This window comes from Dendronephthya gigantea, unplaced genomic scaffold (genome assembly GCF_004324835.1).
Source record: "Dendronephthya gigantea isolate DGI-Jeju-01 unplaced genomic scaffold, DenGig_1.0 000022F, whole genome shotgun sequence".
NCBI lineage: Eukaryota > Metazoa > Cnidaria > Anthozoa > Malacalcyonacea > Nephtheidae > Dendronephthya > Dendronephthya gigantea.
The window spans coordinates 2,552,915-2,569,278 of NW_021163032.1; the positions used below are offsets into that span (position 1 = coordinate 2,552,915).

A 16,364-nucleotide genomic window follows, 5' to 3' on the forward strand; every position below is an offset into this window, starting at 1 on the left:
AGTTTTTTACGAAAAAAAGTATTACTCATTTACCTTCGCCAAAAACCATGCCCATTTAAGGAGGAAAGGAAAAAACTAATAATACAGTCACAGGTTGAGACGGTAAATTTTAGACTCAAGATGACTTTGAAACAAAGTTGAAATTTTATAGTCTGTCTGAACCTGTGTCATGTTTGAATAATGTGATTTTATCGACTCTCAAGATGTCCTATCTGGGGTATTGAACGCATTACTGAATATTGCAGCTGTTTTGATATAGAGGAAAAAAATATCCTACCTTAGTAAACCAGTGTGTAATGCTTTCATCTCGCGTTAAATTATTTGGATGCTGATACATCGTATTGTTCAACAGCTCGCAAATCACGTCTTCGTTTTCTTGCTTTCTTGCATTCAACGAGTAGCAATTTTCATTTTTGACACAGAGTGTTAAACACTTCATTTCATTACCCGAAATTTTCAAACTTGCTAGAGGAGGAACACGGAGACTATGGTCACGAAGACGAAAATAATGTGCTACTATAATGTTCTTGGCGTCTGCAGAAAACGACGCGTATTGCAAAGTCAATGTTACGCTCGAGAGTAAAACAGCGAGTCTATAAACCCAGACAGCCATCCTTGTAGGTAACGTTTCTTTACAATTATACATGCTAAGCACTGAAGTGATGTATAAATCTGGAATTTTAAAACGCCAACAGGTAACCAAAAATAAATTATTAATGTTGAAGCATCGAAATATAAATATTAGCAACCCGTTTGACAGGACTCATATTGTGAAGGTGTTTGTAATATCGAGAATTGCATATACGCTGTTAGGTTTTAGAGTTTTTCTCGCTAATATTGATTTATTGTAGTAGATTCGCTATCTTAAGTATATTTATCTATTCTATTATTTCAAATTATCGAACATAATAAGTATAATTATCGCATTAACTCTTAATGTGTTAATAATTATTTCGGGGGGGGAGATGTTCGAAGGGGGGGGGGAGATGTCCTTTCATGAAAAAGGATTACATTCTTTATCTTCGTAGAAGTGCCACCAACGGCAACTAGCAGCATCGTCGGGTGGAAGACACCAAAATTACCTTAGAGAAACAAAGGTGTATACAATAACGTGCTAAAAACCCAACCAAAGAGATGACGAAAGTGCGTTAAAAATTCTAAGTTTAGGAAAGTTAATTCAGAGACGTTTTCCATGCTCTAAATACTCAGTTTAATCCATTCAGTGCTGACACTATATGTGTCCAGTCAGTGATGATATCCATGCAGACTGACTATATGTATTGTAAAATTGTAACACTTTAATTGACTTCCACTTCTGCTGCAAATACTTCAACTTCCGTCATGACCAAAGGATGAGAATCGAAACCTTGCATGACAACATATCGACCAGACAAGGGAGGTGAACAAGAAATTATCTTATACTCTTTGTGTGGCACTGAATGTCGATCTCCACACTTTGGGTTGTTTCGACCCTCATTTTCCAGACTGTCACCAATTTTGATTTCAAAATTCTTTAAACCGTTTTTCCAATCTTTCCTGTTTGTAATGCCAACTCTACCTACGGGAATTTTCATCTGAAAATGGACAAAATAGTTCCTAAAGGGCGCATCCTTTAACAAATATAGATGCGAATTATTTTTGGTCCTGTCTAAGTTTTACAAAATTAATATTATAAAATCCAAGTTTGTAAAGTCATAGACCCACCCCCTTTTGATAGCTACCTCCGGAAAATATTTTTCTATCCAGACTGCGCAGCTGGTAAATAACATATATATATATTCTACATAATTCTTTCTACGTAATTATTCTCGATCGTCATGTGCAAGTCTCCATATATATGACTTAGTTATATCGCCGATAGGGTATTCATTTTGATAAAATTGGGTGATAATTGCCTCAGTAAAAATCTGTGATTTGAAATAAAGTTCGTATCATATCTTATCGTATAATTTTTTGAAAGTACTGAAACATCTCCATGAGGACGTTTAACCAACTGCCAAAGGACGTTTTGTATAAATCCTCTCTCAAAAAAATTTTCAATGTCATGAACAGTGGACAAACTAACGGTAAAAAGAAGAATCGCGCAGATCAGTAGATGTGCTTGTTAAATACGAGGAATAATCATTATAGCTCAATTAATTTGGGAGGAGGTGTAGAGGGACATTTTCGAAACCGGTGCGACATTTATGGTCTAAGACATGCAGTGGCGTGGATAGAACGATAACTTAGAGAGGTTGTTTATTCATATATTCAGTTATGCACGACGGTTTTTTTTTATAAGTTCAATAGTTTACAACACTCCCTCGGACAGAACTGAATACATGATTAAATACCCCCAATTATCGTTCTAGCTACGCCTCTGGGGCCATGACGTAATCATAAAAAGAGTGATGTGGAGATTTGAACGGTATTGTGGAGAAGAGCGTGCTCATAAGACAACATTATTACCTGCAGGTCAACTCGCCACCATTGATTGTGATTAGTGTCCAGATGAACACACCCAGTAGTCTCGGGGTCACCCAAACAAGAAGCAGCTTTGATGCCATCAACAGCGTAGTGTGATGAAAGAGATACGCCACCTGCAAACCTGACATTAGACTGTGCTGTTGGTTTACGTAAGGCGAAATTGTAGTCCCGTTCTAGAAACGAACATTACGTATATCAGTTGCAATAGAAATTAAAATTAACTCCTCTTTACGCATGATATAATTATTAAATATAATGAATTCATCATTAGCTTTCAAATGGTACCTTAATTTACTTCAGAACAGCAAGAAATAATCGAATATTTTTAAAATGAAAATTAGTTATCTATAAATCAAACTTGCCGGATAGAAGCAAAACGAAGCAAATTTTAAAAAATGACACCGTATGTAAACACGGAATACTTACTGTAAACACATGCGAATGGCACATGAACTGAATATTTGGCAATGCAAATGGTGTATGATTTAAAACATGGACTAGGAACACATGGAACCTGGAAGGCAATATTAGAAGAAGAGATCAGAACATGATCAAAATACTAGAAATACATTGCATGCAAAATCCCCTCGCCTGAAGCAATAAACTTATATTTCCATCAAGTTCAATTATAAAGTCGACTCTCGAGCTATCAAATTCGACTATAATCATAATTGTGCTGCGAATAGTTTTAAATACTACAATTTTTAGCGAAATTTCAATTACTTTTTAAACAAATTCACCTTTAAAAATAAATACTTTCCAAATCAAAATCATTTCAATGAAATTGACGAATAAATTCAAAGAGGTGTCATACATTTGTTGATAAATCCACATATTAAACATACAAAATACTTGTATGCTTTAAAATACAAAATCTACCCATTTACCTGTTCAAAAACACTTTAAAAATGCTTCAAAATCGTAGATTTTTTACCATCCCTTTGAATGAAAATTTTTCTATCCAAAGGTATCTTTTACATTATATTTTAATTAATTTTACGAGTCAATTTTTCGTATATTTTTAAGATCATCCAAATGAAATAATATTATTTAAAAAAGTTTTATAATTCAAATTCAAAATATCAGTTATGCTGACGTGAACCCAAATTTTAATTTAGCCAATCGCACGTTTGTAAACGTTTGCTAGTTACCAGTTTTAACTCGTCTTATACTCACGCATGCCCATAACTTACAAAAACGCCCAACGTCCATGACATAATGGCGGACAACTTTCATTTCGCATTTGCATTCCCGGGCGTAATTAAAATCTCCGGGCGGAATTAGTACCCTTGCCCGGTGCTTCGCACCGGCTCGGGGATTAATGCAATTTTTGAGAGGCAAAATTGGGCGAATTTACCGATTTTTGTCAGAGAAATGTTCATACTCAAAAAGCTGATAGGCACAGGACTGTAGGACAAAACATTTATAAATTGGTGTACATGGGTTCCAGGTCGAAAAGATTCGAAAAAGGCATCGCTCGACACCAATAGACCTTTCCCTTTTAGCTTTCAAGCGCCCAAAGCGTTACGGTAGTTGATTATCAAGCAACTTTCAGTTGCAATATCGCTCTGCTTTGAAGCGGTTTTGTTTGTAAGAAAACCTTGCCGATTCTTTTTGCTTCTTTGTAAAACTAAATCGCTCCTAAATATGGCGAAATTACAACTAAAATTGACCTTGACAATCAACGAGCGTCACGCGTTGCACGCTTGAGAGCTAAAAGGGTAAAGGTCCATTGCTTACAAACACTTGCATGCGAACGCCACTAAACATTCCGGAGAAGGATATTCTGCTTCCTTCTCATTGTGGATACGAGGCAAACAGAAGTTGTTTAAGCACAATTCATCTTTTTTCCTTCTAATAATACAGTAACAGGTTGGGACGGACTGAAGGTAACTTTGAAATAAAGTTGAAAGTTTATAGTCTCAACCTGTGTCTTGCTTGAATTACATAATTTTATTGACTCTCTGTCCTGCTTGAGGTATTGAACGCATTACTGAATATCGTAGCTTTTTTGATAAAGACAAAAATATCCTACCTTAGTAAACCAGTGTGTAATGTTTTCATCTTGTGTTAAATTATTTGGATACTGATACATCGTATTGTTCAACAGCTCGCAAATCACGTCTTCGTTTTCTTGCTTTCTTGCATTCAACGAGTAGCAATTTTCATTTTTAACACAGAGTGTTAAACACTTCATTTCATTACCCGAAATTTTCAAACTTGCTAGAGGAGGAACACGGAGACTATGGTCACGAAGACGGTAAAAATTTGCTACTATAATGCTCTTAGCGTCTGCAGAAAGCGACGCGTGTTGTAAAGTGAATTTTACGCTCAAAAGTAAAACAGCGAGTTTATAAACCGAGACAACCATCCTTGTATAGGTAACGTTTCTTTTTACAATCATACATGCGACGCACTGAAGTGATGGATAAAACTGGAATTGAAAGCCTTTCAAACACTGACAGGTACTACATTAATGTTGAATCATCGAAATATTAATATTAGCAACCCGTTTGACAGGACTCATAGTGTGAAGGTGTTTGTAATTTATCGAGAATTGCATATATATGCTATAAGGTTTTATTGTCTATTGCTATAAGGTCTGTTCTTTTAAACATTTTGAAAATTTTTTTCTGCCTAATATTGATTTATTGTAGATTCGCTATCTTAAGTATATTTATGTATTTTATTATTTTAAATTGTCGAAATAAATAAGTATATATTGCATTAACTCTTAATGTGTTAATAATTATTTCGCTATTAAAATTAATACAGCATTGCAAAGACCGTGCAAGCTTGTTGTTATCTTCTGGTTATAATGCCGTCATTGCCATGGCAATACCAAAACAAAAAGGTAGCAGATGCAGCTGTCCCCTTGCAAAGATGTCAAAGACACCAAAATTATCTTAGAGAAAAAAGAGTCTATACAACAACGTGCTAAAACCCAACCAAAGTGAAGACGAAAGTGCGTTAAAGGTTCTAAGTTTAGAAAAGTTAATTTAGAGACGTTTTCCATGCACGAAATACTTTAATCCATTCAGTGCTGACACTGTATGTGTCCAGTCAGTGCTGATATCCATGCACACTGACTATATGTATTGTAAAATTGTAGCCCTTTAATTGACTTCAACTTCCGCTGCAAATACTTCAACTTCTATTATGACCAAATTTGAAGAATCGAAACCTTGAATGACAACATATCGACCAGAGAGGGGAGGTGAACAAGAAATGATCTTATACTCTTTGTGTGGCACTGTATGTCGATCTCCACACTTCGGGTTGTTTCGACCTTCGTTTTCCAAACTGTCACCAATTTTGATTTCAAAATTCTTTAAACCGTTTGTCCAATCTTTTCTGTTTGCAATGCCAACTCTACCTACGGGAATTTTCATCTGAAAATGGACAAAATAGTTCCTAAAGAGCGCATCCTTTAAATAATATACATGCAACAAGACAAGGGGCAGGGGGGGGGGGCACTTGCCGCCCAAAGAATTTCGACAATCAAGAAATTCGAGCAATGTTCAGCAAAAAATTCGAGCAAACTGAAAAAGAGTTACCTAACTAAAATTTTTATCTATATATATTTTTATTTATATATATCACATAATTATTTGTATCCTATTTCGCCATTTTTGTTACACTTTCTTGAAAGCACATCCACCGCTTTGCCAAGTCCATTGTTACAAATCTGGTGAAAGTTATAATCCGGGCACATTGTATAAGACAAAAATTCGGGCGATATTTTTTGTCCCCCCAAACGAAGAGGTACGCCTATGAATAACGCTCGTATCGTATCGTATCGTTTTTAAAAGTACTGTAACACCTCCATGAGGACGTTTAACCGATTGCCAAAGGACGTTTTGTATAAAAAATCTGTCAAAACAATTTTTAATGTATTTAGTGGGCAAACTAACGGTCGAATAAGGAATCACGCAGATCAGTAGATGTGCTTGTCAAACATGAGGAATAATCACTACAGCTCAATTAATTTGGGAGGGGGTGCAGATGGACATTTTTCGAAACCGGTGCAATATTTATGGTCTAGGACATGCAGTGGCGTCGCTAGAACGATAACTTGGAGAGGTTGTTTATTCATTTATTCAGTTATCTGCACGACGGATTTCTTTTATAAGTTCAATAGTTTACAACACTCCCTCGGACAGAACTGAATACATGAATAAATACCCCCAATTATCGTTCTAGCTACGCCTCTGGGGCCTTGACGTAATCATAAAGAGGGTGATGTGGAGATTTGAACGGTATTGTGGAGAAAAACGTGCTCATAAGACAACATTATTACCTGCAGGTCAACTCGCCACCATTGATTGTGACTAGTGTCCAAATGAGCACACCCAGTAGTCTCGGGATCACCCAAACAAGAAGCAGCTTTGATGCCATCAACGGCGTAGTGTGATGAAAGATGTACGCCACCTGCAAACCTGACATTAGACTGTGCTGTTGGTTTACGTAAGGCGAAATTGTAGTCCCATTCTAGAAAAGGACATTACGTATATCAATTGCAATAGAAATGAAAATTAACTGTTCTTTACGCAGGATATATTGAATATAATGAATTAATCCTTACGCAGCATATAAAAGCAGTTATTTAGCTTTCCAACTGTACCTTAATTTGGTTCATAATAGCAAGAAATAATCCGAAATTTTTACAATAAAAATTAGTAATCTATAATTAGAACGTGGCTGATAGAAGGCACAACGAAGCAAATTTAAAAAAATGAAACCGTATATGTAAACACGGAGTATACTTACTGTAAACGCATGCGAATGGCACAAGAACTGAATCTTTGGCAATGCAAGTGGTGTATGATTTAAAACATGGACTAGGAACACATGGAACCTGGAAGGCAATATTAGGAGAAGAAATCAGCTCATGATCAAAATATTAATGCAATTTTCGGAGGCAAAATTGGGCGAATTCACCATTTTTTTGTCAGAAAAATGTTAACTCATACTCAAAAAGCTTACAGGCGCAGGACTGTAGGACAAAACATTTATAAATTGGTGTACACGAGTTCCAAGTCTAATAGAATTGACAAAGGCATCGCTCAACGCCAATAGACCTTTCCCTTTTTGGCTTTCAAGCACGCAATGCGGGACGGTAGTTGATTATCAGGCAACTTTGAGTTCCAAAATCGCTCTGCTTAGAGACGATTTTGTTTGTAAGAAAACCTTGCGGATTCTTTGTGTTTCTTTGTTAAACTAAATCGCTCCTGAACATGAACAAATTCCTACTCAAATTGACCTTGATGATGATGATGATTGTGACGATGACATTTAATTATCTTTCCCCATCGAGGCTTTTCAAACGCAAGTTCCTAATAACTAATTATATAATAACTATAATATGTACTATTAACAATACAATTACAAGCTAATTATATAAGCATGAACCTAATTGCTCAAAAACTCACTCAATAACTTCGTTTTCATCGAACGTTTAAAAGAATCAACTAATCCGTTGACCTGTTGCCGTTTTGAATATTAAGTTGTTGTGAGTCCCTGGTATTACGGTTGGATGCATCCTGACGCTTTATAAATTGAGATGAAATATAAATTCGGACACAGCCCGTCATGCACTTGAAACCCATAGTGGTGCTGCGATAATACAATTGCATGGGTTGCTACAAGAAGCCATCTTAACTCTTTTAAAAGTGGTGTAACGTCATGATCATACTTTCGTGCTCCGCTTACGATACGACAGGCAAAATTCTGAACAGATTGTAATTTGTCTATGTTTTTGCTGGTTGTATTAGCCCAAACATTCGACATAAACGAAGAGTGTTCGTCATAAGAAAGATGAGTGTCGAGAGTAACTCTTTCACTGTTTCGAAAGGGAGTATGTTTTTCCCAAGTAAAGACAGGCTGAACTCCTTCACTCGATCATAAATCAACTAGCGTCACGTTTTACGCGCTTGCCTTGAAAGCTAAAAGGGTAAAGGTCCAGCTCGCGAACGCCGCTAAGAATTCCGGTCCAAGATATTCTGCTCTCTACACACTGTTGAGACTCCTGATGCGGGAGATAAACAGAAGATATTTAGGCACGGAGCGGAATTCATCTTTTTTCCTTCGAAACATGGTCTTAGAAGGCTATTTTAGCCTTTTCCACTTATGCCTATGGCTGTGTTCAAAATATTCGTGTTTTATTATACATAACGAAGCTCGTTTAACTAGATCGATCGCCACCTGCCAATCTGGCGGTTGCCCTAGAAACGGACAAATTTTCATATCATCAAACACGACAACAAAGTTTTGAAGTTTTTTACGAAAAAAGTATTATTCATTTACCTTGCTAAAAACCATGCCCATTTAAGGAGGAAAGGAAAAAACTAATAATACAGTCACAGGTTGAGACGGTAAATTTTAGACTCAAGATGACTTTGAAATAAAGTTGAAATTTTATAGTCTGAACCTGTGTCATGTTTGAATAATGTGATTTTATTGACCCTCAAGATGTCCTATATGGGGTATTGAGCGCATTACTGAATATTGCAGCTGTTTTGACATAGAGGCAAAAATATCCTACCTTAGTAAACCAGTGTGTAATGCTTTCATCTCGTGTTAAATTATTTGGATGCTGATACATCGTATTGTTCAACAGCTCGCAAATCACGTCTTCGTTTTCTTGCTTTCTTGCATTCAACGAGTAGCAATTTTCGTTTTTAACACTGAGTGTTAGACACTTCATTTCATTACCCGAAATTTTCAAACTTGCTAGAGGAGGAGCACGGAGACTATGGTCACGAAGACGAAAAAAATGTGCTACTTTAATGTTCTTAGCGTCTGCAGAAAACGACGCGTGTTGCAAAGTCAATGTTACGCTCGAGAGTAAAACAGCGAGTCTATAAACCCAGACAGCCATCCTTGTAGGTAACGTTTCTTTACAATTATACATGCGACGCACTGAAGTGATGTATAAATCTGGAATTGAAAACCTTTAAAACGGCAGCAGGTAACCAAAAATAAATTATTAATGTTGAACATCGAAATATAAATATTAGCAACCCGTTTGACAGGACTCATATTGTGAAGGTGTTTGTAATATCGAGAATTGCATATACGCTGTTAGGTTTTAGAGTTTTTCTCGCTAATATTGATTTATTGTAGATTCGCTAACTTAAGTATATTTATCTATTCTATTATTTCAAATTGTCGAATATAATAAGTATATTTATCGCATTAACTCTTAATGTGTTAATAATTATCTCGCTATTATAATTAATACCGCGCTGCGAAGACTGTTCATCTTGTTGTTATCTTCTGGTTATAATGCCATGGCAATACAAAAACAAAAAGGTAGCAGATGCAGCTGCCCCCTTGCCTTTTATCATCAAGGGCAGGGGGGGGGAAGATGTCCTTTCATGAAAAAGGATTACATTCTTTATCTTCGTAGAAGTGACACCAACGGCAACTAGCAGCATCGTCGGGTGAAAGACACCAAAATTATCTTAGAGAAACCAGGATCTATACAATAACATGCTAAAAACCCAACAAAACTTAATTTGGAGACGTTTTCCATGCAACAAATTCTTTAATCCATGCAGTGCTGACACTGTATGTGTCCAGTCAGTGCTGATATCCATGCACACTGATATGTATTGTAAACTTGTAACTCTTTAATTGACTTCCACTTCTGCTGCAAATACTTCAACTTCCATCATGACCAAAGGATGAAAATGGAAACCTTGAATGACAACATATCGACCAGACAAGGGAGGTGAACAAGAAATTATCTTATACTGTTTATGTGGCACTGAATGTCGATCTCCACACTTCGGGTTGTTTCGTCCCTCGTTTTCCAAACTGTTACCAATTTTGATTTCAAAATTCTGTAAACCGTTATAATAATCTTGTCTGTTTGCAAAGCCGACTCTTCCCACGGGGATTATAATCTGCGACATATTGTAACGAAAAATTCATACGGATAGAAGAGTGCGCCAGTAATAAGTTATTTTAATCGAGGTATAAACAGTGACGTAGCCAGCCTTACGATTTTGTCCTGTTATGCAAATTTGCAGTTATAGTTATTCATGTCTTTAGAAATTTATTGTTTCGCTGTCAATAAATATTGAAATATTAGCATAGCGGGACAGTTTGTCGCGCTGGCTAAGCTATTGGACCTAAGTGGTTTGCATGGGCTCAAAACGGACAGGAGACAGCCAGGCATTAGTGGCCCAGAAATGAGCTATATATGAAGAAAATCTAGATTGAGGATGGATACGTCAAAGACGTTAGTATGACCATTAAATGCTTCGCGGCAGTTCTAGAATTACCTGTAGGTCAACTCTCCACCATTGGTTGACACTGCTATGTAGATGTGCACACCCAATAGCCTCCGGAATATTAATACAAGAAACAGTTCTGATGCCATCCACGGCGTAATGTGATGATAAATGAATACCATTTATGTAAAAGGTATTAGACTGCTTTGTTGGCTTACGCAGGGCGAAGTTATAGTATCTGTCTAAAAAAGGGAGGTTAAGGTTAAAAAAAATTGCCATATGCTCGTGATAAGCTTACACAGCAGCAAATGTTTCAGCAGCAGGCAAAAGTAATTACAATGTCACAACAATAATCGTTGACAACCAGGTGTGTAACTAGAATGATAATTGAGGGGTGAATATTCAGATGTCCACTTCTGCCCTACGGATTTCTTTTGTAAGTGCAATATCTTATAGTTACGCCCATGTTGACAACATTTATAACATTTTGAACCTCAAGGCGGAAACAACTAATAACTTACACTACTTTTTCCGCCTTGCCGATTCAGGATGGATACGTCAAAGACGTTAGTATGACCATTAAATGCTTCGTGGCAGTTCTAGAATTACCTGTAGGTCAACTCTCCACCATTGGTTGACACTGCTCTGTTCACCAATCGTGGTTACAAATGGCGTCGCAATTCGCAAATACATGATTTTGTGCAAAGGTGTATAGTCATTATTTTTGGTTAGGAGGCAACAAGAACCAGAATATGTTTTCTAAGTGGGGATGCGAAAAGTACTGGGTATAGTTTAAATTATGGGATATAAATAGTCAAATTTTTCACTCCGGGAAACTCAACTAAGCCCGATTTTCACCATGCAAGCGAATTTATTTTACTTTACTTGGTTACTATACTTACTTTAAGTGCTATAAGTACTTACTGTAAACACATGCGAACGGCTTATGAAAATGAAATGAATCTTTGGCAACGCAAGTGGCGTAGCTCTTAAAACATGGACTAGGAACACATGGAATCTGGACGAAAATATCAGCGAGACAATTTAGTAATTTTAGGCATGCCAGCCAATTGCACCCACTTCACTTGGAAATTCACAAATTCCCCCGAAATCAACTGTGAGTTGATCCAAAATAGCATGTATCTTTAGAAGAAGTTACTGCGAGTCTGCGAGATCTAAAACCAAACTCTACATATGGCACTCATTGTGTGTGTGAGTGAGTTTTCATAATACTGGCTATCCACCGAATAGAGATTCTTTGAACCGTTGTAAACATGCTCGAAAGACAATGAAATTAAACGTTTGGAACGAACAAATTACAAGTTACTAGGATTTCCAATTTAGTTTATACCGAAAAAAGGTGAATTTTAGAGCGTACGAAGATGCTGCGGAAGATGTTACTTACATGCAACATGCATGTTCAAGTCAGCCTAATACCGGAAAAACAATCAATTTCAAAAGAAACATGAATATTCAAATAACAGAGACCAATTAGTCTGGCGTTTACGGCAAACGCCAAACCACTAAAGTAACAAAGTTTGTTTTAACTCCACTATTTTTAAGTGTGCGGCAATAAATTACAAAAACTTGTTCTACATAAAACTTGTGATGTTCAGCAGTAATGTAAAGAAGCAATAGGCTATTTCTGATGCATTTAGAAAAGAAGCAAATTCAGCTTTGCCGTATGTGTTTTACGTTCGCCGTATAAAATTGAACGCTTGAACGACTGCATACAACCTCAGCAGTTCAAGCATTATTTTTTCTACGGCAACACTTTTTTAGTTCTTTCGAGTAGCAATTTTCATTTTTGACACAGAGTGTTAAACATTTCATTTCATTACCCGAAATTTTCAAACTTGCTAGAGGAGGAACACGGAGACTCCGGCCACGCAGGCGAAAAAAATGTGCCACAATAATGTTTTTGACGTCTGCAGAAAGCGACGCATGTTGTAAAGTCAATTTCATGTTCAAAAGCAGAACAGCAAGTCTATAAACCCATGTTGCCATCTCTATATGCAACAGGGTTTTTTCATGCAACGCATCGGGCAAAAAAAATGGAAATGAGGGCTTTATATACAAATCTCAAACAAGTCGAAAACAAGTTTAAATTATTAATGTTGCCTTAAAAGCGTCGAAATAAATATTCATGATCGCAACTTGCTTGACTGACGGTATCATAGTGTAAATTGTGAAGGTGCTTGTATACAAGGCCAAACTAGATGCGCCGGATATATTGGGGGGTGTATATTCTTATAATTATTCTTTCTACCAGATAGCTTCTATGTATATATTTACGTTTGACGCTTGTTTTGGCTTTCCCTGTGTATTGTCTGGAATTGCATAAACGTTGAGGAGATTTTAAGCCTGTCGTTGTAAGCAGTTAGTTATACAAACCCAACATATCGCTTAATATAAATAGACGAAATGTTTAGGTTTATGAATATAAGAATGTTGCCTACACGCATGAGTACTATAAAAACGGATGTTGATGATAATTTGAACTTGAGCTCCTTTTAATACTCTTCACATTTTAAAACGTTTTTTGCATGCGAATGGCCAATCTATTCCTGTCGTAACAATTAACAGTGCTCAAACATACAGTGTCGATATTTTTAGATAGCTAATAAGTATAATGTTTTGTAATATACATGCATATATACATTATATGTTTGATTTTCCATTATCATGACAATATAACCACAACATAACAACAGGGTCGGTGGCATTGTCTTGAGGTCAAAAATATTATTATTATATAATTTATATATAGCGAAGTATATCATTATAGAAGTACATGCACGTCATTTGTATAAATAGGTCCTTTCAATAACAAGTAAGTTGCGGCAGGGGTTTTAGTATAATTCTAATTGATTTAGTTAAAAGGTAATATATATAATATATATATATATATATATATATATAATTATAATATATATATTATATATATATAATACATATAATATATATATATCTATATATACATATATATTATATATCTATATATATATATATATATATATATATATATATATATATATATATATATATATATATATATATATATGCCATATTCCGGTATATAAGGTCGAATATTCAGGAGTCTATTGAAAGGTGTACCACAGACGAACACAAAAAAGTAGTGAAAGTCAATATTCCGGAATGCGGTATGTTCAACCTTCGTATTCTTGGGTTTCACGTGACGTCATAATTCCTCAGCGAGTCAACTCGAAAACGAGACACAGAAATCAGACTAAGTTCATTATTCACTGTTTGTGTTGGCTATGGGCTTAGTACCAAATATGTGCAAAATTTCGACTCGTTTGCTCACTCCTGTGCTGCATAATCGTCCAGACAATCGAGGTTGATCCCGGCCCAAATCACTATGAGAACAATACGAGAAACCCAACAATAGGGTTGAATATACCCGGGTATATTGTGTTCGTATATCCGACCTTTGAAATTTTAGGTATTCAAAAACAATGTTTCGTTTTTATTTCATATTCCTGCAACACCCGTTCAATTTTTTCTGCAACTTTCAATGCAATTTTACTTTTTTGAGATGTAAAATAGTGAAGAGTTTTCAAAATATATGTATGAGAAAACATCTTTGGAATGTAATAAGCACAAGTTTCGATTTACACTTGACAACTTCCTGACGTTCAAAATATGATTGCTTTTTACGTGGCATGCGGGGATCATCGTGACTAAATGGTAATGCTATATCTATATTAACGGTCATATATAGCATTCAAACTGAATTGTTTACGAATAAGACAACACTCTCTTTTAGTTCATTTTAGAAAATATTAATTTGATACTACTAATAGTAGGTTATTAAAATTTATTTAGGTATAGTCATGAAGCATCGAAATATCGTGAAAACTACTTTGTAATCATCAGAAATATCTTACCTTAGTAAACCAGTGTGTAATGCTCTCATCTCGTGTTAAATTATTTGGATACTGATACATCGTGCTGTTCGACAGCTCGCAAATCACGGCCTCATTTTCTTGCTTTCTTGCATTCAACGGGCAGCGATTTTCATTTTTGGTGCAGAGCGCTAAGCACTTCATTTCATTACAGAAAATTTTCTAGCTTGCTAGAAGAGGAATACAGAGAATACGGCCACGAAGACGAAAAAAATGTGCTACAATAATGTTTTTGGCGTCTGCAGAAAGCCACGCGTGTGTTGTAAAGTCAATTTCATGTTCAAAAACAGAACAGCAAGTCTATATATAAAACCATGTTGCCATCTCTGTGTGTAACATTTTTTTTGTATACAAATCTCAAACAAGTTGAGGTTGAAAAACAAATTTAACTTATTGATGTCGAAAGCCATCAGTCAAAATATAAATATTCATGCATGCATGGCAACGGTTGCTTGAACTGAATTATAGTGTAAAATGTAGAGGTGCTTGCATGTACATACAGGGCCGAAACTAGGATATATTGGGGGGGGGGTATTCTTATAATTTTTCTTTCTGCCAGATGCCTTCTTTGTATATATGTGCGTTTGTAAAAGAAATCCGTCGGACAAAACAGAATATACCAATATTCACCAGCTATAATTATGACTCTTGTTTTAAAACATTTTACTCTCAGCAACATAGCTGTTTTGCGGGTATATATTCTTCACAGACACCTCCTGCCGAATATTAGAAAGCTATTGTGTCTGTACAGACTGTCAAAGCAGGCTGTGAAGTCTCAACGACTAGCTTACAAATCTAATACTATTATTTTACTTTCATGCATTCTGCTTTTCTTTGACATGTCAATTAAATAAAAAACAGTGAATTGTACTTTTAGTATAGAATTCTATCCTAAGTGCAGTCAGGCGTAACATCAGGTATATAAGACAGAGATCTTAGTAAATCAGGGTCAGTTGTTAAACGGATCCAGGAACGGAGTTGAGAATGCATGCTTATATAATGATAACTAAAGGTGTGAAATGTTAAATTTTTTTTCTTTCTTTTTTTTTGTTCAACTCGTTTGCGGTTATTCACACTAATCGGTACTTCCCACCTCCCCACCCAACGTGGGATCCTCTCGTCCTGCGCGCCTCGGCTCACGGGCTCGCATTTCCCGTAACTCTATCTCCCGTGAGCTGATGTTAGCAGGAATGCAGTTAGGATAGATTACTACTTTTGGCATAGATTTATTGTTAACTGATGTCCTCAAGTTTGTGAATAGGTTCGTTCCATCCACTTCATCTCAGATCAGTGATTGGTTTCAAAGGCTTTCAGACTCAAAGGCTACCCACATGTACGCTATCGCTACATGTATATACTATTTTATAATACTGTTCAAAATATGAAAAGTTTTTTGCTGGCGAAAAGCCAATGTATACCGAGAGTGACAATGTAATGGCGCTCAAACATTTAGTGTCGATATTTTTGGGTAATAAGAATAATTTTTGACTTTGTGTTGTCATGACCACAATTGTTCTAACCACAACATAACAACAGGGCCGGCGGCACTGTCCTGAGGTAAAAAATATTATTACTGTACAAATAGCGAAGTATTTAATTATAGACTGAATACATGCAGGCCATTTATTGGTTCTTTTACAGTCGTGCCAATAGAAGCGTTCCGAAAGATGTTGACCAGTTCATTTCCCAACATCAAGGAACACATCTGAACAATTCCTCAACAATTTTA

At 36.0% G+C, this 16,364-nt stretch overlaps 2 protein-coding genes across 2 annotated transcripts; both read right to left on the bottom strand.

Annotated features, from left to right (window-relative positions):
* Positions 1 to 1,298: 1,298 nt before the first annotated feature.
* Positions 1,299 to 4,886, bottom strand: LOC114522412. The gene is made up of 4 exons (XM_028543084.1): positions 4,502 to 4,886; positions 2,893 to 2,980; positions 2,449 to 2,639; positions 1,299 to 1,574 (listed from the first exon to the last, which is right to left on the bottom strand). The coding sequence occupies exons 1-4, from the start codon at positions 4,868 to 4,870 to the stop codon at positions 1,299 to 1,301; spliced, it is 924 nt and encodes a 307-aa protein (XP_028398885.1). The 5' UTR covers positions 4,871 to 4,886.
* Positions 4,887 to 5,076: 190 nt separating this feature from the next.
* LOC114522210 lies at positions 5,077 to 9,392 on the bottom strand. Its single transcript, XM_028542843.1, has 4 exons — positions 9,011 to 9,392; positions 7,237 to 7,324; positions 6,767 to 6,957; positions 5,077 to 5,858 (listed from the first exon to the last, which is right to left on the bottom strand). Exons 1-4 carry the CDS (start codon positions 9,377 to 9,379, stop codon positions 5,583 to 5,585), a joined length of 924 nt encoding a protein of 307 aa, XP_028398644.1. The 5' UTR covers positions 9,380 to 9,392; the 3' UTR covers positions 5,077 to 5,582.
* Positions 9,393 to 16,364: the final 6,972 nt, after the last annotated feature.

Coding starts and splice junctions, on each gene's coding strand:
- LOC114522412 (XM_028543084.1), bottom strand. CDS start 4,870: ATGATTGTAAAAAGAAACGTTACCTATACAAGGATGGTTGTCTCGGTT. Junction 2,640..2,892: donor GCCATTCGCATGTGTTTACA/GTAAGTATTCCG, acceptor GTTCGTTTCTAG/AACGGGACTACAATTTCGCC. Junction 1,575..2,448: donor GGTGGCGAGTTGACCTGCAG/GTAATAATGTTG, acceptor GTCCATTTTCAG/ATGAAAATTCCCGTAGGTAG.
- LOC114522210 (XM_028542843.1), bottom strand. CDS start 9,379: ATGTATAATTGTAAAGAAACGTTACCTACAAGGATGGCTGTCTGGGTT. Junction 7,325..9,010: donor TTACACACTGGTTTACTAAG/GTAGGATATTTT, acceptor ATTGCCTTCCAG/GTTCCATGTGTTCCTAGTCC. Junction 5,859..6,766: donor GGTGGCGAGTTGACCTGCAG/GTAATAATGTTG, acceptor GTCCATTTTCAG/ATGAAAATTCCCGTAGGTAG.